The 26,908-nt window shown below is 37.8% G+C and overlaps 1 protein-coding gene across 3 annotated transcripts in view; it reads left to right on the plus strand.

Moving 5' to 3' along the window:
* The first annotated feature begins 4,977 nt into the window (after positions 1-4,977).
* The window catches only part of LOC140869088 (phospholipase SGR2-like), a 31,772-nt gene continuing 9,841 nt past the window's right edge, over positions 4,978-26,908 (plus strand). For 2 of the 3 annotated variants that reach the window (XR_012146729.1, XM_073272956.1), the window contains exons 1-8: positions 4,978-5,425; positions 6,517-6,617; positions 6,729-6,923; positions 7,261-7,416; positions 7,697-7,768; positions 7,852-8,004; positions 20,502-20,552; positions 23,549-23,719. Coding sequence is in view for 2 of the 3 variants with exons in the window: in XM_073272956.1 (XP_073129057.1) it covers positions 5,221-5,425; positions 6,517-6,617; positions 6,729-6,923; positions 7,261-7,416; positions 7,697-7,768; positions 7,852-8,004; positions 20,502-20,552; positions 23,549-23,719 (1,104 nt within the window). In the remaining variant the exon portion in view is untranslated. The remainder of the gene's footprint in view (positions 5,426-6,516; positions 6,618-6,728; positions 6,924-7,260; positions 7,417-7,696; positions 7,769-7,851; positions 8,005-20,501; positions 20,553-23,548; positions 23,720-26,908) is intronic. The other variant, XM_073272949.1, reaches the window with a different exon arrangement.

Here is a 26,908-nt window from a genome sequence, read left to right on the forward strand (position 1 = left end):
TATAGTCCCTTAGCTATCCTATTTAGAAAAGTTTAGTGTTTAGTCGCTAAGTATTTTGGAAACTTGTGAATTTCTTAAGAGCTCGAGTTCTATATTGTATGAGTTAAGTTTAATTGGTAGATAAACGTTAAGAGTAGTTTCGTTGTTAGAAAGTTTTTAAGTTATGAGTAAGATCGACATAAATTCTTTAATGGGTATACAGGAACTTTAATTCTTGAAATTGCGATCCAGGATTTAAGGTTATCAAACTAAGGAAGATATCAGATATTTTAGGAGTTTAGGTGGCGAATTGAAAACTCTTACAGTTACATGGGAACATTGATTAGAAAATTCTCTTAGGCTACAATCATTCGGGGATAAATAGGAGTTTGCAAATTTATTTTTGCAGTGGGAGTTAGTTAGCCCCCTTGCTTTTTAGGTGTTGATAAACATCAGAGTGCGCAGTGAAAGCTGATTTGGGCCAACTCTTGTGGTGCAAAGTTGGAAAACTTAGTGTTGATCTGGTCTAAGGTACCCGGACATAGTTAGTGAGTCTTGAATTTCGAGAACGAAAATCCATTTAAGGGGGGAAGGAATTGTAGCACTTAAAATTTAATCTACTAAATCACATGCATTAAATTTAATAAATATTATGATTTTTATTTTTAATTTTATCTGATTTAAATTCCTTATTTTAATTGCGTGCTAATAGAATATTTTATTATTTATTCAAATGATTTTTATTGTACTAACTATTTAATTAATATTTTTAATTGTTTAAGGTAATTTTTCAAATGATTTTTATTATGAAATTTAATTTTTTTTAATATTTTAAAGGTTTAAGCTTGCATATTTAAATTATTTTTAATTGTTTGGTTTATGCTTTTAAATGATTTTAACTGTTTAGCTTATTTTTTTAAATATTTTCGAGTGTCCAATTTTTTTATTCTAAATAGTCTAAGTTTAGCGGTCAGTTATTTTAAATTATTTTAAACTATTTTCAATGTCTAGCTTATTTATTTAAATCCTTTTAATTGTCCAAAATCATTTTTAATGTTTTTATTTCTGTTTGTGTATTTATTTAAATTGCTCCTAAACGTTAGTCTAGTTTGTTTAAATTATTTTAATTGCTCTGCTCGTTATTTAAATATTTTACTCGTTGTCGTGACATCAGAATATTTAAAGTGTTTAATTCTTGGATTTTCAAGCTTGTGTTCTATTTAGTGCAATTAAATTCATAGTCCTAACTTGCTAAGTTTGAATAGCACTTTTAAAAGTGTGTAGAACTTTTCTCATTACACTCACATACTCACATATATACATGCTTACATCTATACATACACTCTCAACCTTACACTTAGACTCAAGACTTAACCCTAGCCTCCAACATTTTACACCCAAAATACATACACAAAACACACACACCACATGCCAAACACACACACACCTCACGACATAATTTTTCCCCCTCTTCTCCTTCAAGCGATTCCATCGGCTATCCCATTTCCCTTCTTCTTCAAGCTTCCCGTCGCCGCCAGCCATCCTCCTCTCCGGCGAAGCATCTTCTCGGACAGATTGAGCGAGCTGTTCCTCTTCCTTTTGAGCTCGATTCCAGCTTCATTTCCAGCTAGGGCATTTCGGCCATAGCCCACTCAAACTTTGGTTTTATTTCGATTTTTTTCCTAAGCTAGGCAAGGATATGGTTCTTTCTCTTTCCCATGTAGATTTGTATATTTTGTGCTTTGCATTCCTTGGAATTTTTTCGAAAATGTATATATATATATATATAAGGGTGCCCTGTTTCGGTTCATGGTTGGCCGAGAAATTCTTTTTTTTTTTATTATTTTATGCTTGAGTTATTATATGTGCTTGATGAGGTGTTAAATGAGTATTGGACTTGGGATGTTGATGCTTGTGGTTCTCAAAATTTTCAAAAAATGAGCATTTCTTGTTGCATTCGAGATTTTCAGAAAATGAGAATTCCTTGTTGCATTCAAAATTTTCAGAAATGAGCTTGCCTTGTTGGAGTTGAAATTTCAGAAATTTAAATATGGCTTGTGGTTCAAAATTGTGGTGTTTTATTGTGTTGATTTTGATGGTGAATTAGGGACCTACCATGAGTGAAATGTAGTTCACATGGTAGTGTCTAGAATGGTTTGAGGTTGGCTTGTAGGATTGGGTTGAGGGACACTCGAATTTGAAGAGAAGAGGGCTCGATTTTGATGGTTGTTTGGGGGCTGTTGTCGAGCTGTTTTAGGCTCGAGGAGGGGCTGGTTTATTGGTGTGAGTAAGTCTAAGCATTTGGTCATGGTCCTAGCTTATTGGTTTGGGAGATGGGAGTCAAATAGCTAAGGTCGTGATTGAATATAAAACTAGGACATGAGCAGAATTTTGGCTACGTTGGGGCTTTACAGAAACTGGTTTTAAAACAGGGGTTAAACTCGGGTTATGGTCAAGGGCTCGGGTCTGGAATTATCTAAAATGTTAGGAAGATGTCGGTTCAAGTTGGAATCATTTCGGTTAAGGTTTGGTCGAGTTCTAGATTTTTAATTGATTAGGTGCAGAATTTTTAAAGTAAAACAGGGCTGCTGCCCGGAATTGTGTTTTTTGTAAAATGATTGCTTAGGAAATAAATTTCGAGGATGATTTTTCTACTTAGTTCTAAGTGTCATGGAGTCGTGGTTTCAAGCAGAATCCTTTTTGATTAAGAATCGAGCGAGTTACAAATTTTACGGGCGAACCGCTCCAATTTGTCTTAAGCGCTACACCATGGTTTAGTTTTATTGATTAATATTTACATGTACGTCATATTTACATATGCATGCTAAGTCCATATTCAAGTATGAAAGAAAATATTTTTAGGAACGAAGTGAGATGATTGTGACTATAGAAATTATGGGTTTGAACGGGCTGGGAGACGTTCTGGCTTCCCTTACCAAATTTATGAGTTTGGACGGGCCGAGAGAAATCCTAGCTTCCCTTACCAATTATGGGCAAGACGGGTTGGGAAAAATCCTGACTTTCTTGCGGCATAATGCACTGCAGCCATGATCATGATCGAATCATTGTGTCACAATCCAAGGATCTAAGTTTTATTATCAAGCTATTTTTAATCTGCGTGTGCTTGTATTTACGTAGTACTCGTTATCCCCCCCCCCCCCCCCCCATATTCTTGCTGAGTCTTTTAGACTCACTACACTTATTATTTTCAGGTGAGGAGTATTTCTTTTAGATGGAGGGGCAAGACTATCGAGTAAGTTGCAATGCGGGCACGACACATCCCTCCGACCTATGCTCGTCTTCCGCATATTTATTAGAATTTATATGTTATGAAGCATTTATTTTGCTTATTTGTCAAATGTATATGCGATGTTTAGTTAGAATTGTTTTGGTGCATGTAAACATTAGTATTTTAAGCACTTTTAGATATTTGTTATGTCGAATCTCTTCCTTGGGTTCTCGTTATTTTCTCGATTTAGTTTACTTATGTCGTCGGTTGTTTATTTCTCTCACTTTATTTTGTTTGCTGTCTGAGCCAGGCGGGTTTTCACTTAAACAAATAGGTCATGCCGAATTTTTTATAAAATTTTCTGAAAAATCCGCGTTTTATTTAATTATTATTGCTTATGTTGAGTCAGGGTCGTTTCAGTGGGTGTCACATGGTACCCGATCGTATAAAGAAACCCTAAGGCTGAGCGACCTAGAAACAACAGGCTATTTCGAAAGAATACACATGCTCAACGTGATATGTCAATGCCGCATATAAATCATGAACAGTAATATCACGCATCTTATGACATATAGTAATGCAACACATAAACATGCATACTCTCTAGCTATCTCAGTCAGTACTTAAGTACCTCAACTAATGGTCTATGTGAAATAACTGTCTACAGTCCAATACTGCGTCCGTCGTCAGCCTGATGATGTCGAAGACCTTGACCCAAGCACAACCTCGCCACCAGACCTGTAGCACCTCACAATCGTCCGACCCTCGAGAATACGACTAAATCCTTAAGAAATAGACATTGGCTCAAAACCCACACCTAAAACATGCACTAACTATAAGAAATTGGGCCCTTATTTATAGACGAAGATCGGACCTTCCGATCGTCATTTCGGACGTTCCGAACGCTCTTTGAAGCTTTCAATCGTCCTTCCGATCTCTCACTACTGAACAAGTGTCCCTGATTGGACAACATACTATTGTCGACACAGTTTGGATCTTCTGAACTCTAGTTTGTAGCTTCCGAACTCTCTCAAGTCAAATCACCAATCAAAACTCATACCGTGCTCTGACTAATTGACTTCGAAACTTTAAATCGTGGGTTCGGAGCTTTCGAACTCACCCTCTGCTTTCGAATTGCCACGCCCCTTCCGAACACTTGGGAACCACTGATCTTCTTAGATTCCAAGTTCGGACATTCCGAACCACTCGAGTCTTTGGAACCCTCCGAACGCTTTCCAGGCGTCTTGAATCCAATTTTCTAATTAATAAACCCAAATTTAAATTCCTTGATCATGTTTTAACCATTCTAAAAATGCTTAGTCTTTATAATTACTGAAAACAGGATCGGGTTACTACACATAAAATATCATCTATTTTTTTTAAAATATCTTCTGCATATATAACAACCCCATATTGAAATAAAAAAATTAAATTTTGTTTGAACAAGAAAAATACTATTTTAAATTTTATTTAAATTCAATCGTATTTTATTTATATTTTAAAATTTTTAGATTGAACAATCTATCATTCGTAATATCATTTTTTTTAAAAAAAAAAATTCAATATTATTGTAATATATAATTTTAAATTTAATTATATTTTTATTTGTGTTTTTAAATTTAATGATGATGTCTTTGCTATCAGGAGAAAAATACTTTTTTTAAAATTTTGTTTTAAATTTAATCTTATGTTTATCAATATTTTAAGTTTTTTTATTTTCCCGGCTTGGCCATGTGGGTTTTTGCTAGAATATTCCTTTCGTTTCTTCCGAGTTCTATGTAATCAGACTTTGGCCCCAGAACACAAACATTTCCTACCAGCTCAACATTTTGATCGCAGGAGCCGAACTTGAACCAACAAAAAGTGAAATTTCCCTTCCCCCCTTCAAATTGTACTCCATTGATAATTAATCGATCAGGGTGTCAACTGTTGTTGATTAAGTTGATATTTGAGAAATTCTGATCACCCAAAAAAGGTGGCAGTGTGCTGTATAGGTGAAAGAGAAGGCAACAATGATGCAGTTAAATACCTGGGCTGGTTCTGGTGGTGAGGAGACCTCACCGGACATGTTGAGGAACACAGCGTCGAATATAAGAAGGTTGGCTGGTGAAATTGAGCAGCATGCTGGCCGGCGGAAGTATCTTGCACACACTAGGAGTCCTTCAGATGGCGGAGATGTGCGCTGGTACTTTTGCAAGGTCCCCTTGACAGTCAATGGTCAGTTCCTAGTTCCTACTCTATTTAAGAGGACTTTTTGATGTATGTGGTAATGATTTAATGTAGATATTTTAGCTTGTGTTATGTTTTAGTGCATCTGAAAGCTTATATTGTTGTATGATCATACATTTTTGGGTGACGAAAAACTGCGGTTGTGGCTTTGGAGACCAGAAAGGGTATTTATGAATACTGTGATAGTTCTCTGTGCTTGATTCAAGGATATATTCATAGCAGTCTCAAGCGACAGGCTTTAGATGAATGTTATTTGAAATTCATAGTAAAATAAATGCCCTTTTAGTCATGAGAGAAAAGACAACAGTGTCCAGCCACATGTTGTTTGCTAAGAGTCTCAGTCATTTCCCATGCATTATAAAATTTCAACGACTGAAACACGACTAATAATTCACAGGGAGGGAAAAAAGATGTTTGACATGAGTTACGATGCATAACTGCACTATAATTAGTAGCTATCAAAGAAAAAAGATTTGATAACTCTATTAATTGCAAAAATGCAAACTATCTAAAATAGATTGGAGCAGTTGTTTGGTTGTAGAGGCTCTCTGGCAGAGTGGTTATTGCTGAAACTCTTTAATCTCCACGTTCCAGGAGAATCGATGTGTCCAATTTTAAGACCATTGTGCAGGAATGGTGTTCATGTATTGTGCTGCTTTCATCTCATCAAGCACCTTCTCATTTTTGTGTTCTTCAATGAAATTATACTTTACATTTCTGGACCTTTTTAACCAAGTGGCTAGATTGATTTGCTACAGGATTACATTGCCAAGAGATTAATGTAATTGATGAGTTGTTTGGAAAAGTACAGGGAAGGATGAGGGACCTTTGGGATGCATAAATTGTGTTGTTGCACCGATCAGATTTTGACAATTTTTCATTCCTTCAGTATTTTATCGTTACATAAACCAGGTTTACTCCAGGATGATACTCTTCATGTCTATAAACAATGAGCTGAATGCAACCACTATGTGCATTTTTTTAAGAAGACATGTCTATTGATTGACTCCTTGAGAAATGATTTAAGCTTATGATATATGATTATACTTAACGCATATCACTTTCTTTATTTGTGGCAGAACTAGCTGCATCTGTCCCTCATACAGAAATTGTTGGAAAAGGTGATTATTTTCGATTTGGAATGAGAGATTCTCTTGCGGTGGAGGCATCTTTCTTGCAGGTCATACCCCTTTCAATTCTAACGCGCCCATGGTGTTTAAACTTGATGATGAATGCCATTCACTGTTTTCCGCAAGTGTCAAGTTACTAAAGTTTCGTTAACATTGGACAGAGGGAAGAAGAGTTGCTTTCTAGTTGGTGGAAAGAATATGCAGAGTGCTGCGAAGGTCCAAGTGGACAGCCTAGTATTACTTCCAGTTCCACGCTGCAGAAGGATGAACTATCCCAAAATTCTCCTGAACGTATCCAGCTTTATGAGATTGAAGAAGATAGGGTTGGTGTTCCCGTGAAGGGAGGGTTGTATGAGGTATATTTTTAATTTGTAGCCCCTGTTTTCGCCCGTTTGTATGGTAAGTTTTAATTCACTGTTGTGCATGAATTTCTACTGGATTATTTTGTGTCAGAGAATTATATTTTGATAGGAATGTTGTCTACCCCATTAAATTTTTTGTTGTTCTTCTATGTTAGATATCCATTCAAATAGTCTTCTGTCATTTGTTGATGTTCTGTCTCATCTTGCATCATATGATGCCCTTGGTATTTGGCGGGTACAAACTTTCGGAAGGTCGAACCATCCTTCCCCAACTCTCAGATCACAGATGTGCTCTCTGAATGTGAAGTGTTGCATGGCATCATTATTGCAGGTAGATTTGACCAAGAGGCATTGTTTCCCTGTTTATTGGAATGGAGAGAATCGACGAGTGTTACGAGGCCATTGGTTTGCTCGTAAAGGTGGACTTGACTGGCTACCAGTACGCGAGGATGTTTCCGAGCAATTAGAGTATGCATATCGCTGTCAGGTGCTCATTGGTTCTTTCTAAATAAGCATATTTGAGATGTATTTGAATGAATACTTTTGCCCTTTTTGTCAATGAAAAGATGCTAGAGAACCTTTTATTTATAGCACAAGCTTTTCTATTTTCCTTTGTTCTTTTAGGTGCCAGTTTAGTAGGATTTTATTTAACCTTTGTGTTTGTTCTTCATAGCATGGACTTCCATTTATTTGTCATTTAGTTTTTGGATCAGTTGTGGCTGGTGATAGTAAGAGTAATTAATCAAACAAAGGTGCCCTGGTTTTAGGTTTGGCATCGCAGAACCTTTCAAGAGTCGGGTTTGTTTGCTGCCCTTGTTGAATTACAAGGTTCCACTCCTGTAAGATCCTGACGTTTATGTTTAAGTTATCTCTCATTGTTATGGAAGTAACACATTCCAAATTGCAAACTTCCTCTTTTCAGGGATTGCAAGCACTCTTCACTGGGGAAGATGATACATGGGAAGCTTGGCTAAAGTGTGATGCTTCTGGATTTTTTAGGGTTATGGGTTTTGGAGGGAACACCTTTAAATTGAGACGTGGATATGCTCCATCTGAATCGCAAAAACCGACTCAGGTGCTGTGTTTGATGTCCAAGTCCGAGCTTCCCTTTTTCATTAATGTTGATTGCTATCCGTGAGGTGCTTTTTTGTTTTTTAGTTGTTTGAAAGCTGGAGGATTTGAAATAAATGAAGTGTGTATGTGTCAGAAATTTGGATGTAGATAAATTAATAAACATATTAACCCTACTTTTGGATGAAAGCATATGAAAAAAGAAATGTTAGGATGATTGTGCTAATTTTTGTCCCTAGTAATATACATATACACGTGAATATATGTGTGAGAAATTTGGATGTAGTAAATGAGTGAACATATGAACCCAACTTCAAGATGAAAACACATGCAAAATGAAATGTTAGGATGCTTGGGCTAATTCTTGTCCCTAAGCAAATCGAATTATTTGATTTGGGATCCAATTCAGGTTTCCAGCAACACCTTGAAGAATCTACTATTTTGACTTTGCGTAGACGAATGCCATTCTCTATCTTTTCCGTATAATTAAGAGCATACACCTATGATATTAGGTTACTAAAATCAAAGAAACGGGTTCAGGTGATGCAAAAAAGGCTATTTCATTTCCAAAATTAGTTTCTCATATTTTTGTGGAGATCTAAAATAGGAAACTGAAAGGGTATGATTACTCCTAAAATCTCTAATCTTGGTTATATGCATTTACTTACACATTATCTTTGTTGAGATATAAAAAATGAAGATATGGAGTATCTTAAGAGTCGATTGAAGTTGTGGTATCAAGTTAGAGTTAACACGAGTATCTGGAAGACCGTACCTTGGATTGAGATTGGATAATTGCTAGAGGCATAGATATATCAACAGTATTCTGGCATACAAAAGCACGGAATTCGGAATATGCTCATCCTTGTTTAATTATTTCTCCTGCATATATCAATCTTGGCAATTGTTGGCTATGAATCTCCAAGTTTCCTATTTTTTAACATCAATCTCACTTTATAGTTTATTGCATCATCCAAAATCATCTTCTTCTGCATTTTTCTCGCTGTAAAAGTAATTGTTGTAGATTTTTTTCACAAAAATGGATCCACACATGCATGGATCGTTCTTTTTCCCCCCTTTCTGTTCTTTCCGTCTTCTTTCTTTCCCCCCTCCTTCCTTTTTTTTGGCTTATTAAAAATTTATACCCTTTTCTGTTTTCAGCATACCCAGTTAAAGCACACTTTCAACTTTCAGATCTAATTTGTACAAAGACTTGGGAATGAAGACAACACAATCGCATGAAGGTTTAAAATTTTATATTTAAGTTTAGCCAGAAGGTTGGGAAGTTAGTTTGAGTTTGTTTAAAGGGAGTTTTCAAAACTTATGGTGCAGGTGTTCTTTTTACCAAATGATGTATTAAAATTCTCCAAAAGACAATTTTGAATACATTACCTGTTGACATACCATATCAAAGAAACATGAACAAACAAAGAACATTCTATTGGCTGTATCAAGAATAATTCTTTTCTCTATGAAATAACGTTACAAGGTGCCTCATTATATACACAACTAGCAAACCTAAATTTAATGACAGAATATTAGCTATCCTAAAATAACTCAACACATAAGGTAAAAATATTTCCTAATAATTCTGTACAAATAATATATTTACTTCCATTTCTTGACGCTCCCCCTCAAGTTGGTGCAAAGATATTCGACATGCCCAACTTGCTCGTAAAATCTTCAAACATAGGTCGAAAGTGACCTTTAGTTAAGCCATCAGCAACCTGCTGATCAGTAGGAACAAAAGGCATACATATCACACTACTTTCCAACTTCTCCTTGATGAAATGACGGTCAATCTCAATATGTTTAGTTCTATCGTGTTGGACTGGATTATTTGCAATATTGATTGCTGACTTGTTGTCGCAGAACAGTTTCATTGGAACTTGTACTTGTAACTTTAGTTCTTCAAGAACTCTCTTAAGACACAGTAGTTCACATACCCCATTTGCCATAGCCTCAGTTCTGCTTCAGCACTACTTCTTGCCACAACATTTTGTTTTTTGCTTCTCCAAGTGACCAGGTTTCCCCAAAAGAAAGTACAATATCCTGAAGTTGACTTTCTATCCACCTTTGATCCAGCCCAATCAGCATCTGTAAAACACTCTATGCTCTTTTGACTACTTTTTTTGAACAATAAACCTTTTCCAGGAGTACTCTTCAAGTATCTCAAGATCTTGTAGACCGCCTCCAAGTGCTCCTCATAAGGTGAGTGCATGAATTGACTCACCATGCTCACAGCAAATCCAATATCGGGTCGTGTGTGAGAAAGATAGATTAATTTTCCTACAAGTCTTTGATATTTCCCTAACTCCACTGGAGTTTCTTCGGTCACATTTCCCAATTTCAAGTTCGGGTCTATAAGAGTATCACTGGGTCTGCAGCCGGTCATTCCAGTTTCTTCAAGCAAGTCTAGAATATACTTCCTCTGTGAAACATAAATTCCTTTTCTCGATCTGGCAACTTCCATTCCCAGGAAATAACGCAAATGACCCAATTCCTTGACCTCAAATTCTGATGCAAGGCATTTCTTTAATCGACATACACGATCAGAACTGCCACCTTTTCGTCACTGGTATGCTTCACAAACATTGTGTGATCTGATTGTCCTTGGGTGTAGCCATGTTTCTTGATTGATCTGGAGAATTTTTCAAACCATGCTCGTGGCGACTGTTTTAGTCCATAGAGGGACTTTTTTAACTTGCATATTTTTCCTCCAAATTGATCTTCAAAGCCAGGTGGAGCATCCATATACACTTCCTCTTCCAATTCTCCATTGAAAAAATCATTTTTTACATCCAACTGGTGCAACGGCCAATCTAGATTCACAGCAGCAGAGAGTAAAATTCTGATTGTATTCAATTTAGCTACAGGAGCAAAAGTTTCCTGATAATCAATTCCATATGTTTGAGTAAATCCTTTGGCAACAAGTCGGGCTTTATACCGCTCCAATGACCCATCAGAGTTAAGTTTCACATTGAACACCCATTTACAACCCACTGTTTGCTTTCCTTTCGGTAAAGCCATTAGCTCCCAGGTTTCATTCTTTTTTAACGCTTTCATCTCCTCAAGCATAGCCTCCTTCCAATGTGGAACAGATAGAGCCTCCTGTACAGACTTAGGAACCTCTACACAATGCAACTGAGAGATAAAGCTGGAATAGGATTTAGAGATATTCTGGTAAGACATATGGTTAGACAAAGGATGTTGGGTACATGCTCTAGTACCTTTTCTAAGTGCGATGGGAATATCCAGGGTGACAAGAGACTCAATGCTATTATGAGATAGATCAGAGTTCTTACCTGGATCAGGAGAGACTAAGGCGTCAGATTCTTTCCTCGGTTCAGACTCATGGTCGTGTGGAATCATGGGGCCTTCTTTCTTCCTTTGAGGTTGTCTTCTCGCATAGACATAGTCAAACATTTTCCCAGTTTCATTTTCTTGTTGAGTGGACTCTAACTCTTGTGTTGGTGGGTCTTGACTTATGTGTACATCAACAAGTCTAGGAAACGAATCTTCAAGTAGATTCTCCCCCTGAAGAGGAGTAAAATAGGCTTGTGACTCAAAGAATGTGACATCCATTGTCACAAAAAACTTTTTTGTTCGAGGATCAAAACATTTATATCCCCTCTTTGTAGGGGAGTACCCTACAAAAACACATTTTAGTGCCTAAAAACGTAGAGAAAGGAGAAAAATTTCTGCTTTTTATTGAAGAATATGTTAGATACATCTTTTATAGATTACAGCAGGAAACAATCCCATAAATTAAGGAAACAAAAAGATATTATCCTATCATTCTAAAAGGATAAAAAATCCTATCAAATATTCTAATTCTATTCTTAATCTATATTTACAAAATATAAACAATTAAGAATCTGTTCTATAAACAATTTAAATATTTTCTTCACTCCCCCTCAAACTTGGCTATAGATGTTGATGAGACCAAGTTTGCCGATAAGAAACTCTTGAATTTGTTCAGTTAATCCCTTGGTAAGAAGATCTGCAAGTTGATGAGATGTAGGCACATATTCAATACAAAGGATTCCTTTGTCCACTTTCTCTCTAATAAAGTGTCGATCCACTTCAACATGCTTAGTTCGATCATGGTGAACAGGATTGTGAGCTATGCTGATTGTTGATTTATTATCACAATACAGTTTCATAGGACCTTCAAACTGGATTTGTAACTCTTCCATCACCCTTTTTATCCAGATTAGTTCACATACCCCATGAGCCATAGCCCTGAATTCTGCTTCGGCACTGCTTCTTGCGACAACCGACTGTTTTTTGCTTCGCCATGTTACTAAGTTCCCCCATATCATCGTACAGTACCCAGAGGTCGACTTTCGATCATTGATGGAGCCAGCCCAATCTGCATCAGTGAAAGCCTTCACACTTCGATCATTAGTTTTTTCAAAAAATAATCCTCTCCTAGGAGTTTGCTTCAAATATCGCAGAATTCGATATACTACATCGAGGTGACCTTGACATGGTGAATGCATGTATTGGCTTACTAAGCTTACTGCAAAAGCAATATCAGGACGAGTGTGTGAGAGATAGATGAGTTTCCCTACTAGGCGCTGATAGCTTCCTTTGTCAACTGGTCTTCCTTCAAGAAATTTTGCTTTATCTCCTAATTCAATTGGGGTTTTGGCTGGTTTACATCCCAACATACCTGTTTCTTGTAGAAGATCTAAGGTGTATTTTCTTTCGGAGACTGAGATACCCCGTTTGCTCCTAGCAATTTCCATTCCCAAGAAATACTTCAGTGCTCCTAGATCTTTGACTTCGAATTCTCTTGCCATCATTATCTTGATTTTTTCCATTTCTTCACCATTATTTCCGGTTAGAATGATGTCATCAACATAGACTATCAGAATGGTGATACCCCTTTGTAGAGTGTTTGAAGAAGAGAGTGTGATCTGATTGACCTTGGACAAATCCATGCCCCTTTATTGCTTTGGAAAATCTGTCAAACCATGCACGAGGAGACTGTTTTAGCCCATATAGTGATTTTTTTAGTTTGCACACTGTTTTCACCCCTGGTTCTTCAAATCCCGGAGGCTGACTCATGTAAACTTCTTCATCGAGCTCCCCATTCAGAAATGCATTCTTTATATCAAGCTGCTGCAGATTCCATTCAAGGTTTGCTGCCAAGGATAGAAGTATTCTGATTGTATTCAATTTTGCAACATGAGCGAAAGTCTCAGTATAATCAATCCCATACGTTTGAGTGAAGCCTTTGGCTACCAAGCGTGCTTTATGTCTTTGAACAGAACCATCTGCGTGATACTTGACTGTGAAGACCCATTTGCAGCCCACAACATTTTTCTCGGGAGGTAATTCTACCAAGCTCCAAGTTCTGTTTTGTTTCAAGGCACGCATTTCTTCAAGAATTGCAGCTTTCCACTCAGGGATAGATAATGCCTCTGTGATAGACCTGGGAATCAATATATTGGAAATTTTCGAGGTAAAAGCACGAAAGGAAGGTGAGAGATTAGAATATGACACAAACTTGGAGATAGGATGCTTGGTACACGATCTTACACCTTTTCTGACTGCAATTGGGATGTCAAGATCAAGAACAGTACCTGATTTGTTTGAAGACTGAGGATCTACCACCGGTTCCTCTTCATGGCTGTAACTAGGATTCACGACTTCTCTAATTGTTTGAGGTTTGACTCTTCTTGAGTAGACTTTAATTTCTTGCTGACCCTTTGAAACTCCCCCTGATCCCGAATCCTCATTGTGATTTGGAGTGAAATCATTTCTTGAAGTGGAACTATCATGGGTTTGGGGGTGATCACGTGAAGGAATGGCTGTGGGAATGACGGTGGTATCGATAGTAGTATAAAGCAGGGGAATAGTGTCCCAGGAACAACGAGCTTCATCATGATTGTGAGTATTCTCCCCCTGAAGTGAAGTTGAGGGAAAATAGGGAGCATCTTCGAAAAAAGTGACATCACACGAGACATATGTTTTTTTGGTGCGAGGACAATAACAACGATAACCCTTTTGAGTTGGAGAGTACCCGAGGAAGACGGTTTTTAAAGCTCGGGGATCAAGTTTACTGCGCTGATGAGCGTGAACATGCACAAACGCTGTGCAACCAAATGTACGTAAAGGTAGGTGATGGGATCGGGTAAGATGTGGATATGTATCTTGAAGAAGAGAGAGAGGTGTTTTGAAAAACAGTGAGCGACTTGGAAGGCGGTTTATGAGATAGGCAGCTGTAAGAACGGCATCCCCCCACAAATATTTTGGGACATTCATGGTAAACACGAGGGAGCGAGCCACTTCTAAGAGATGACGGTTCTTTCGTTCAGAAACTCCATTTTGTTGGGGAGTATCCACACATGAACTTTGGTGGATAATTCCGTGTTCCAACAAATAGTTTCCCAAGGTGGAGTTAAAATATTCTTTTCCATTATCAGTGCGAAGAGTTCGGATATTGGTTTGGAATTGGGTTTGTATCATCTTATGAAAGGCTTTAAATGTTTGGCACGTTTCAGATTTGTCACGAAGAAGATAAACCCATGTAACCTGTGTATGATCATCAATGAAAGTGAGAAACCATTTTTTGTCATGAGACGCGGTGATTTGTGATGGCCCCCACATGTCATTGTGAATTAAAGTAAATGGAGCAGAAGGAGTATATGGGGTAGGAGAAAAAGAAGAACGAGTATGCTTAGCTAATTGACACACTTCACATTGAAAGGAATTAGGAGTTTTATTACCAAACAAAGACAGAAACAGACGCTTTAAGTACAAAAAACTAGGATGGCCAAGTTTGTAATGCCATGACATTATTTTCCTAATACTAGAATTGGAAAAAGCAGAAGTAACAAGAGACATCGGGGACTGAGGAGTGCCCACTGAAGTATCCTCAAAGTAGTAGAGTCCATCATGAATCCTAGCATTGCCAATCGTCATCCCCGAAGGTAGGTCCTGAAAGTGACACGACAGTGGTAGAAATTTAGCAACACAATGATTATCGAGTGTGATTTTGCTAACAAAGATCAAATTGCATTTCAAGGCAGGGACATGAAAAATAGATTTGAGAATAACCAGTGGAGACAATCTGATATTGCCAATTCCAGCAACAGGAGTTAGAGACCCATCAACAATTTTTACCGTGGTTTGACGAGAACAAGGAGAATATGAACAAAATAAACGTGAATCACCTGTCATATGATCTGAGGCCCCCGAATCAATGATCCAAGGGTCTGTAACAGGAAGAAATGAAGACAAAGGAGTTTTACCAGATTGAGTAACTGAGCATGTTCCGATGGTGGAGCTGGACTGAGGATATATCGACCCCTGAGTGAGGAGCCGGCAGTACTCCTCGATCTGAGCAATCTGCTTTTTGCTAAATGGGGCAGAAGCGCCCACTGGACTAGTGTTCTCTTGGCTGGATTGAGTGTGAAATCCTCGGCCATCAGGTTTTTTTCGAGGCTGCCAGTTAGCTGGTTTACCGTGGATGTCCCAGCATTTGTCTTTTGTATGGCCTGGTTTGTTACAGTGTTCGCACCAAGGACGTCTGCTTGGTCGTGGTCCTTGTGCAGGCTGTTTGTTGGACACTAAGGCTGATGCTTCAGGGGCTGACGGAGGTGGATAGATATCATCAGTTAGCATCACCTTGCGGCGAACCTCCTCACGTCGAACTTCTGCAAATGCGTCTTCGGGAGAGGGGAAAGGATCACGGGCAACAATTCTGCCACGAACATCGTCCAGATTCCGATTAAGACCTGCCAGAAAATCGAACACCCTTTCTTTTTCAAGATTATTCTTCAATTTGGTGCTGCATGTAACACATGTGGATTGATCATCAAGAAATAGATCCAACTCCTGCCACAAATCTTGAATTTCAGTGAAGTATTGGGTTACAGATTTTAACCCTTGCTTCATTTCTTTGAGTTTGGACCGAATTTCAAATATTTGAGACGTATTTCCGAGATCCGAGTACATGCGACGGGCTGCATCCCAAACATCTTTTGCTATCTGGAACCATAGATAACGACGACTTATTTGTGGTTCCATGGAGTTGACCAGCCACGCTAGCACAATAGAATTTTCAGCAATCCAGGTTTTATATGATGGGTCAGATTGCTTGGGAGAAGGAAGATCACCAGTGAGATAACCCAATTTTCCACGTCCACAGACAACAATCTTTACAGATTGTGCCCATTGTAAGTAGTTCTTCCCGTCGAGCTTGTGTGCAGTAATATGAAGAGATAAAATATCGCTCCCGGACAGAGGTGCGATCGGAGCTGCTTCGAGGGATCAGAAGTATCTGACTTTGTTGAATCCATCGACATGGTGGTAGATGTGAAAAGAACGTGAAAAAAAACCTAGGCTTTGATACCATAAAAACGTACAGAAAGGAGAAAGATTTCTGCTTTTTATTGAAGAATATGTTGATACATCTTTTATAGATTACAGCAGGAAACAATCCCATAAATTAAGGAAACAAAAAGATATTATCCTATCATTTTAAAAGGATAAAAAATCCTATCAAATATTCTAATTCTATTCTTAATCTATATTTACAAAATATAAACAATTAAGAATCTGTTCTATAAACAATTTAAATATTTTCTTCAGTGCCCTAGGATCCAATTTATCTCGATCATGCAGATGAACAAAGGCTACATATCCAAACACCCGAAGCTGTAAATCAGAAGCTAAATGTGACGTGGGAAAGCAATCTTTAAACATTGATAAAGGTGATTTAAAATTGAGGATTCTAGATGGCATTCGATTAATTAAATAGGTAGCAGTAAGAATAGCCTCTCCCCATAAGTACTTGGGTACTCCAGTAGTGAACATGAGAGACCTAGCCACTTCCAGGAGGTGCCTATTTTTTCTTTCTGCTATACCATTTTGTTGGGGAGTCCGGACACATGAACTTTGATGAATTATCCCATTTTCATGAAAAAATGCCCCTAGAAGTTTATTAAAGTACTCTTTCCCATTATCACTTCGAAATACTTTGATATTTTTCTGAAATTGTGTTTGAACCATAGTATAAAATATTTTAAAACCTCGTTCAACTTCTGCCTTTTCAGAGAGTAAGTAAACCCATGTCATTCGTGTATGATCGTCAATAAATGTGAGAAACCAATTTTTTCCAAAAATTGCAGGAGTTTTAAATGGTCCCCAAACATCACTATGAACATGAGAAAAAGGTGTAGATGCTTTATATGGTCGTGCAGGAAAAGTGGTACGATGATGTTTGGCATACTGACACACTTCACATTGAAATTCAGGAAAACTTTTATTCTTAAATAAAGCTGGAAACACATGTTTTAAATATGGCAAGTTTGGATGACCTAGTCTACGATGTAACAACATGATATTATCAATACATGAACTTGGTTCCATGCTAGATTGTTGTGCTTGCCCATGCGAGTTAGAATTCTCAAAGTAGTAAAGTCCCCCTTTCTCCCTAGCACTGCCAATCATCATCCCCGAGTCCGAATCCTGAAATTCACATGAATTTTGAGAAAATTTAGCACAACAATTAAGTTCTCGTGTTAACTGACTAATTGACAATAAATTACAAGACAGATTGGGGACATGGAGAACATTGTGAAGATTCAAGGTTTCAGAAATAGTGATTGACCCTTTTCCAGCTATTGGGGATAAAGAGCCATCTGCTATTCTGATTTTCTTGTTTCCTGCACATGGGGTGTAAGATAGAAACAACCTAGATGAACCTGTCATGTGATCAGTCGCCCCGGAATCTATAATCCATGGTTCCTCGGATAAAATACATGTAGAAAAGGCTATATGTTGAAGCATATTACCTTGTTGAGCTAGGGAACTAGAGGGTGGCACTGAGGTGGATTTAGAAAACTGTATAGATTGGAAAAGTTTATACAATTGGTCTAGCTGTTCCTTACTGAAAGAAGGTGTCCCTGTGGTGGCAGCAACTTCATCCTCGGTTTCAGATTGATTGGCTCTTGACTCGCGACCCTTTGACTTGGGAAATTTTGGCTTCCAATTTGGTGGTTTACCATGCAAATCCCAACAAATTTCCTTTGTATGGTTTGGTTTGCCACAATATTCGCACCTGATTCCCTCTCCTTTTTGGCCTGGTCGAAGCTGCTGGTTGCCAGGGAACCTGCTAGTATTTTTGGACACCAAGGCAGAAAGTTCAGTTGCAGAAAAAGTCTGGTCGTTTAACATTACCCTGCGTCTGCCCTCTTCTCTCCTTACTTCAGCAAATACTTCACTAAGTAATGGCAAAGGCTTCTTCCCCAGAATTCTGCCACGAACATCATCTAGTTCTCGATTTAATCCAGCAAGAAAAACATATACTCGGTCGTTCTCCATGCGCTTCTGGTATTTTACGCTGTCATTCTTGCATTCCCAAGTATCTTCATAACACAAATCTAACTCTTGCCATAGAGTTCGCATCTCGTTGTAGTATTCAATCACACTTTTTTCCCCTTGTTTCGAATTCCACAGCCTGGTTTTAAGCTCAAAAATCTGAGAGGAATTCTCCAAATCAGAGTATGTGTCCCTCACGGCTTCCCAGACATCCTTCGCAGTGGGCAAGAATAGATAGGTTTTCCCAATCGGCGGTTCCATGGAGTTTATCAGCCACGCAATCACCATGGAATTCTCGGACTTCCATGAATTCCACTTTGGATCTGTTTTCTTCGGTTCTTCTGTATCTCCCGTCAGATATCCCAGCCTTCCTTTACCATCGATAACTAATTTAATGGACTGGGCCCATTCTAGAAAATTTTTTCCATTCAATTTATGAATGGTAAGATGGACCAATGAGTTTTCAAGCCCATTAGGGTTTACTGCATACTTCTCTTGTATTTTTGGGCCCATAACTTGGTTAGCGTCTTCCGAGCCCTTTTCTTCCCTTCCAGACATTGTTGCGGCTTCCTTGGCCTGCAGGTACTTCGGATTTAATGCCCAGGAGTGATCGGCTTTTCACAAGGTACGCACAACTTTGATTTTTACCCAAAAAAAAAAGAAAAAGATCGTTTCTTCACCAGGTCTACGTTGTCAAAACCTTACGGCTCTGATACCATGTTGACAGACCATATCAAAGAAACATGAACAAACAAAGAACATTCTATTGGCTGTATCAAGAATAATTTTTTTCTCTATGAAATAACGTTACAAGGTGCCTCATTATATACACAACTAGCAAACCTAAATTTAATGACAGAATATTAGCTATCCTAAAATAACTCAACACATAAGGTAAAAATATTTCCTAATAATTCTGTACAAATAATATATTTACTTCCATTTCTCGACATTACCATTAAGCAGATGCCTGTATTTTTGTTTGACATTTCCATGTTGTGAGGGGTTTTGGGATATGCAGACCAATGCGAGATGCCATTGCCTAACCATTCACGAGTTTTTTCCATTATCCTAGCAAATAACTTGGATACTAGAATTAGCTTGTGTTTCATTCATGTTCTAAAAGTGCTTGAAGAATATTACGACTTCAAATAATCTTGTGTGATCAGTAATCGAAGTTACAAATAATCTTTTTCTGTGAAATAAAACGGTTTTGGAGGATGTTGAATGAATTTTAGCCTGATCTTTTGACAAATGGTGGTCCATGCAAAGAACTATCTGTTGATTTAAATGAAGACGGGAATAAAGATTTTGGATAAAAGTAAACTGGGACATTCTGGTTTAAGTTGCTGTTATGTTGAGTTTGAGTGGGCATTACTCTAGCCTCGAGCTCTTTTATTACCTAAGGAGGTCTAATAAAAAATAACATTGTCCATGCATCTCTCTATCACACCCAATCTTCATCCCTGTAGTCCTGAGATCTGAATTATAAATCAATAATTACACAACAGCTCAAAGTCTCTCAGAATTTCGATGACAAATAAGTTTTTACAAGCAAATTAATGCATATTTATAATCTATGCTGCTACAGTTGGCAATATCTTTCTGAGAAGTGGGTGAGAAACTTCCTTTGGCAATCTGACGTTTTTTGTTACCAGAAGGAGACTATATTATGTTTCGGAAGCCCTCCCAACTTGGTTATCCAGGTAGTGAAATTGAGGAGAGTAGTAGACATGGGAATAGAATTAATTGACGTTATACAGAGCTGTAGGAGCTTTCTACCTGTTTAGGCCAATGAAAAATTTGGAACCAGAGTTGGATTTATTTTTATCTTGTATATTTTGGTTTTATTTCTGAAAAATAATATGAATGCAAGATTTGTAAACAGAATTATATGGCACATCTTTGGTAGAGATGATGTTCTTCATCCTAGCAGCATCTGCATACAAGTGTTTGAAGTTTATTTAGCCTTTTTTTTGACGTCTTTGTCCAAGGATCTGATCTGCTCGAATTCAGTGGCTGCCAAACTCACAATCTTTAGATTATGGACCTTTGTCTCTATTATCATTTAAAAGAACAAATCGTTCTTCCTGGGAAATTTTTCCCATTCTCATACTAAATCGGGACCGACACAACAAATAGTCTTTTTTATATTTTTTTCAGGATGAGTTGCATCAGCAGCAGGAGGAGGAAATGGATGACTACTGTTCGCAGGTATGCTAAGCATTTCATGTGGGATCATATGCACTTGTATTATAATATTTCATGGTTCATGCAAGTGAGAGACACATGTTTGCAAGATTGTTGTGAAAATTCCTCGCAAGCGTACGAGTGTCAAGTTTTAATATAGTGATAAAATCAGATATCGATCCCACAGGGAGTAAAATGAAAATATTCAGTGCTTGTAATTAAAATAGTCTAAACTTTATCTAGAAAATCAAACTTTCAGAAATTTTGCAGAAAAATAAAATAGCAATGAAGTTTTGATTAGCACGCACACAACTTTTAGATAAAATTCAATCATAGAAAAATGGTCTAGAGGTTTAGATTTCACCTGGTTTCAACAACAATCAATCCTAATTAATTTAGTTTCATGAATTCCAATCAATTAATAACCAAGAACACTTAAGTTTATTATTTCCCTCTCCCGAGCAACAAATAATTTTTATCAACTACAATTAAATTCCAATATCCCTATTAAGAATTTATCGCAGTGATCTATCACAAAACAATGTTCTCTTTAAAAGCTCTGTTAAAATTATACACTCTCCCGAGCTGTATAAATAATTAACAGTGTATTTTCTATTGATCCTATTCAAAATCTCCTCTCCCGAGTGCCAGAATTCAAATAAATATTACAATTCAATTATTGATCAGATAATTGAAAAGACAATCAATTCTAGAAAAAACAATTAATCTAGAAGAAACTCAATTCAATAAAATCAAAAATTCATGAAAGTGTCTACACCAGGTTCCATCCGACCTCTAAACTCTAAAAAATTAGTTCATAACGAAATTCTGAATAAAACAATAATTCATAAATCGAGACATAAATTCAGAATTAAATAAATAAAAGATAAGAATCAAATCCGTCGTCGACGCCGTGTCCGGACTATCGATCTCCGTCTTCGTTCTTCGAGTAAAGCACAAAATTCTCCTTCAGAAAATATCACGATCAAGCTCCAAAATCTCTTATCTGATGTGTACGATATGTGTGTGTGGCGGCTCCCTTCCTAATTCTGATCAGAAAATCCCTTATATATATCGCGTAAGAAAAGCCCAAGAATAAAACCCATAAAAATTTCCTGAAATAATAAAAATCTGAGATGGCAGCGATCGGGGCGGGCGCTCAGTACACGGCGCGGGCGCGCCTTAAGTTCGCTGATAAACTTCCACTCCTCTCCAATAACAAGCGCGATTGCTCTTCCTTTTCTCTCTTCAGCGCTTGTTTTAGCGCTAAACTTGAGGCCCATTAACAAAAGCCCACTTCAATTCTCTCCTTTCTTCTCTGATCGTTCCTTTTCTTCTTCTTTTCTTTTAATGTCTTTTCCTTTAATTCTTCTTTTCTCTTTTTATTTTTCTTCTTCTTCCCAAATAAATTCAATAATTCTCTGTAAGCACAAAAACAACAAAACACCACATAAATCTGCTCGAAACAAACATTTAACAATTAAAATCATATATAAATTAAGTGTATAAAATACACTTATGAAAGATTTTTTAGAGTTCTGATAACATAGGCATAGATGTGCATGCATACTTTACTAACATGAATGGTTAATGCATGAAAAAAATTTAGTATTGCTATCGCAAATCTATCTATGCACATAAGTTAATTGCCTTATCAAATTATTATATCATTTTATGCTAGGCTAAGCTAGTTGATGGACCCAGTCTACAAGCACAAATGAACTGAGTTGAGTCGAGTATTAATTTTCTTATTTTCCAGCTCAACGTCAAAAGTTTTGCTGGTGCAAGCTAGGAAAAAAAACTAATTTGGACTTGAATTCGGCTTGATTAGAGTTTGACTTTGAATTCCAACTCAATTTGTTTTATTCGAACTTAAACACCTGTCTTTATAAAACAAATGCCCAGAATATGCATCAAATGTGCAAGTCCATTTAATTTTCAATATATTTATAAAATATCATTAGATATTTGGAAGCTTAAGAGTTGTCAGACAAATTAATTTGAAGTTGAATTTGATCTGAAGATATATTCGAATATGGTGAGTCTCAGCTCAAGTTTGATAACTCTAAATATGAATCAAATTTCATTATAATTAGTTTTAGAAGCTCACAATTTGGGTTGATTCATTTGTATTGCTATTATATCCAATGAAGTGAAGGAAGAAATTAGTTGCAATTTTTATTTTGTACTTCTGCTTGTGTGTTTGTTAGTTGGTTTGAAGATGTTTCTCTCATCCTATAAATTTTATTACCTCTTGATTGTGATAGTTCATTTGTCAATAGATTGTCTATTCTGAGACGAAGTGCCACAAGGCCTTGGAGACCTTGAATAGTTTATCAATTATCTAGTTAGTTCTTTGCACAACTTGAGTGCTCATTATATTAAGCTCAACCTAATCCATATATCACATCTCATGCCATGACAATTGTGTTTTTGGAGCTTCATTTTTTTCTACTCACTGATATTAACTGATGAGATCAAACCCCAGATGCATATGCACTCTGGTGTTTACTAAAACACATATGATATAAATATTGTAGTGAGAAAGATGAAGTGAATTCAGAACTTTTTTAGGCTTCATGTCTCAAGTTTCCTTGATGTTGGGAAACTCACTGAGAAATTAGCGAGATGTGATGCGTTTTGATTTTGAATGCATCAAATTTCTTTTTTAGTTTCCCTTTTTAAATACCCGTCTGTTGCGTGAAAGAGAGAAATGAGAAAATAACGCAGAAATTAGCGAGGTGATGTGTTTGATTTTGAATGCATTTTCTTTCCCAGTTTACCTTTTCTAACTCCCGGCTGTTGCTGTGAAAGAAAGATGAGAAAAATAGTGGTTCTCTTTTAAATAATCTGTGAGCTATTGATATGCATTTACTTTTGATTTTAAGTGACTTCCTCATAGTTTCTTTGTCTTTTAAACTTTTTATCACATCTTGTCATCTTGATTGATGATATCATAAAGCAGAAAATTTACACTTGGTTGTTGGTTGCAAGCAGTATACCATATTTTTCTTGTGTAGGTTCCTGTCCGGCATTTAGTATTCATGGTTCATGGTATTGGTCAAAGGTTGGAGAATTCTAATTTGGTGGATGATGTTGGAGATTTTCGCCATGTAACAACACGACTTGCTGAAAGACACCTGACTTCACACCAACGTGGCACTCAAAGAGTTCTTTTTATTCCATGTCAGGTGCATATTGCAGTTCCTCATTTGTATAATATCATGTGCTTTCTTCTCTGATTGCCGGTTTGTATTTTTCTACTGGAATGGACACCTGAATTTTCTGGTGATATTTGGACATTGGATTTCCCTTGTTGCGTTTATTGTTCTTGACTATCTCATTAATACCTCATGTAAGTTATTGTATAAATAAATAAAATAAATGGTTTTTGTCGTCGTTGATGTAGAATTCCTCTTCTTATTCCTACGATTGGTGATACTCTAGTTTACTTTTTGAATTTTTTAAAGCTTGTGGCTAAGAATTGGGAGAAATTTTGAGTAGTGTTGAATATTCTATTTGTTAATTTCTAGGATCCTCAATTTTGCATTATGGTATAAATTAGGTTGTAGTCTTCATTCTTGAATTAAGGAGAATAATATTTTTCTCTGCAAACACTTTCTTTCTATATTTTTTACATGGTATCAGAAGATCCGGGCAAACCCTGGCCACAATCTCGTTCGGCAGTATGGCGTCCTTCGGTGACGATTCGCAACCCAAGCTGCCGCCGCCCAACCCCACCGCGTTACCTCTTCCCGACGCCATACCTTTCTCCTCCGTCACATGCCATAAATTAACCGGCCACAATTATCTCCAATGTTCTCAGTCCGTCAAGATGTTCATCTGCGACAAGGGAAAGGAGGATTATCTCTCGGGTGCCTCAAAGTGTCTCGCTGCCGGTGATGAGAAATAAAGATTTGGAATGTCGAGCACAATATGATCATGTCATGGCTCATTACTTCTATGACCCCTGAGATCAATGAGAATTTTTTTCTCAACCGTACCGCCAAGGTATTTTGGGACTCTGTCCGTGATACATACTCATCTAAAGAAAATACGTCCAAGTTATTTCGCATCGAGGGCCTGTTCTATGGTATGCGGAAAGGCGATGACAGTGCCAACACCTATTTTAACGCTCTCACTCGCTTGTGACAGCAACTGGATTTGTTCGAGTCTCATGCCTGGACGTGTCCCACTGACGAAGCTCTCGTCCGCTTGATATTTTAAATTAAACAAAGCGTGTATTCCTGTTTTTGTTGGGCTTGAATCAATCTCTCGATGATGTGTGCGGTCGTATTTTGGGCACCAAGCCACTACCTGGTCTTCGTGTCGTTTTTTCTGAGGTGCTTAATGAAGAGAGCAGGCGCCAATTGATGATGGGCTCTCTTGGTTCATCCCCTTCTGTAGATGGGTCAGCCCTTGCCTTTCACCAACCATCTTTCAATACTAGCATGGGGCCTCCTGCCCATCCACCGCCATCCGTTGCCTCCCTTGGGGATAACCACATCCGCAATGGTCGACCATGGCGTGCAAAGTGTAAGAAGCCGAATCACACCCTCGAGACTTGCTGGCGCATCCACGGGAAGCCATCCGATTGGAAGCCGACTCGAGTTCGACAAGCAACAGCCGCTGCTACTGAAAGTTCCTCCTCACTCCGTTGCCCTTTGCCAAGGAACAACTGAAGATGCTGAAATCCATGTTTGGTCAGCCCTCGGCTCCTTCCCCTTCACTTGGGTCTGGTAACATTGCCCATCACTCTGGTATTGACCACTTTCCGAGGGCTTTGCTTTCGAAACAAGAATGATCTACTGTTTGGATTGTTGATTCGATTCGGGTGCATCCGATCGTATGACTGAAAACTTGTCTTTATTTGACTCATATCGTCCTTGTGGGGCTTCACGTTCAGTTCGCATTGCCATTGGGTTTAGCTCCTCGGTGGTTGGTATTGGTTCTGTTACTCTAACTCGGGATATTTGTTTACAGTCTGTTCTCTTTGTGCCAGATCATACTTGTAATTTATATTCTGTCAGTCAACTCAATTCCACTGTTAAATGCAACACTAAATTTATAGGCTACTCTTGCATCTCTTAGGATCTGGCATTGGGCAAGGTGATTGGCAGTGCTGATCTTCGTGCTGGTCTATGCCTTCTCCGAAGATTGAACCTCTGAGTGTTCTTGACTCCTTGTTTTCTACTTTGTGCTCCGTTTTTCATTCCAATAAAGATAATGACTTGTTATTATGGCATTATCGATTAGGGCATTCGAATTCTTTGTATCTAACCAAGTTGTTTCCTTATCTTTTCAGTAATAAAATTTCAAAATAATTTTTGGAGATTGATATTTGGTAGTTTTTTAAATAAACACGTCACTCTTTTACCACACAACCTTACAAACCATCTACCCCTTCTCCCTTGTCCACAATCATATATGGGGACCATCACGCGTAAAAAACTATCACAGGTGCCGGCTGGTTCCTCTTATTTGTGGATGATCACACACGACTCTCTTGGGTCTTCTTGATGATGGAAAAATCGGAAACATCCCTGTTCAAACATTTCCACACCATGCTCCAAACACAATTCTCCACCAATATCCAGATACTCGGTTCTGATCGCGCACGTGATTATTTTTAACTCTGTGTTCGGTGATTACTTTGCCACTCATGGCATTATGCATCAAAGCTCTTGCGTAGACACCCCTCAGCAGAACGGGGTCGCTGAACGCCTTTTAATCACCTCCAAAGTCCCTCAGCAATTTTGACGCGAGGCAGTCCTGATTGCCACGTACCTGATTAATCGTATGCTTTCTCGAGTGCTGCAATTCAAATCCCCTGCCGGTTCCTTACTTGCATCCTTTCCAAATACGCAACTTCTTCATTCTCTTCCACTCAAAGTCTTTGGTTGCTCCGCCTTTGTTCACATCCATTCCCAACACCGCAGCAAACTCGAACCCTGGGCAATCAAATGCATTTTCCTCAGGTACTCAAATCAGAACGAATACAAATGTTGTTCCCCTACAACCAAGAAATTCTACCACTCCATGGATGCTACCTTCTTCGAAAATGATCCTTTCTACTCCAATTTCTCTATTAAGGGGGAGCATAGTAATGAATCTCCAAATTTAAGGGGGAACATAGTAATGAATCTCCAAATTGGGATCCCATATTGCTCGAACCAAATGAACCCATACCTCATCTAGAATTGAATCCTTCATTTGACCCACAATCAACACTGCTTGACCCTTAGCCTAATGTAACTCCTCGTCAGACAACACTCGAGGTCTATTCTAGGAGAAATATTGTTCAAACGGAAAGGCAACATGAACCAGTACAAAATCATCTAGCCCATGACACTTCTCTAGAGCCAGCTTCCACAAAAGAT

This window comes from Henckelia pumila, chromosome 1 (genome assembly GCF_033568475.1).
Source record: "Henckelia pumila isolate YLH828 chromosome 1, ASM3356847v2, whole genome shotgun sequence".
Classification (NCBI taxonomy): Eukaryota; Viridiplantae; Streptophyta; class Magnoliopsida; order Lamiales; family Gesneriaceae; genus Henckelia; species Henckelia pumila.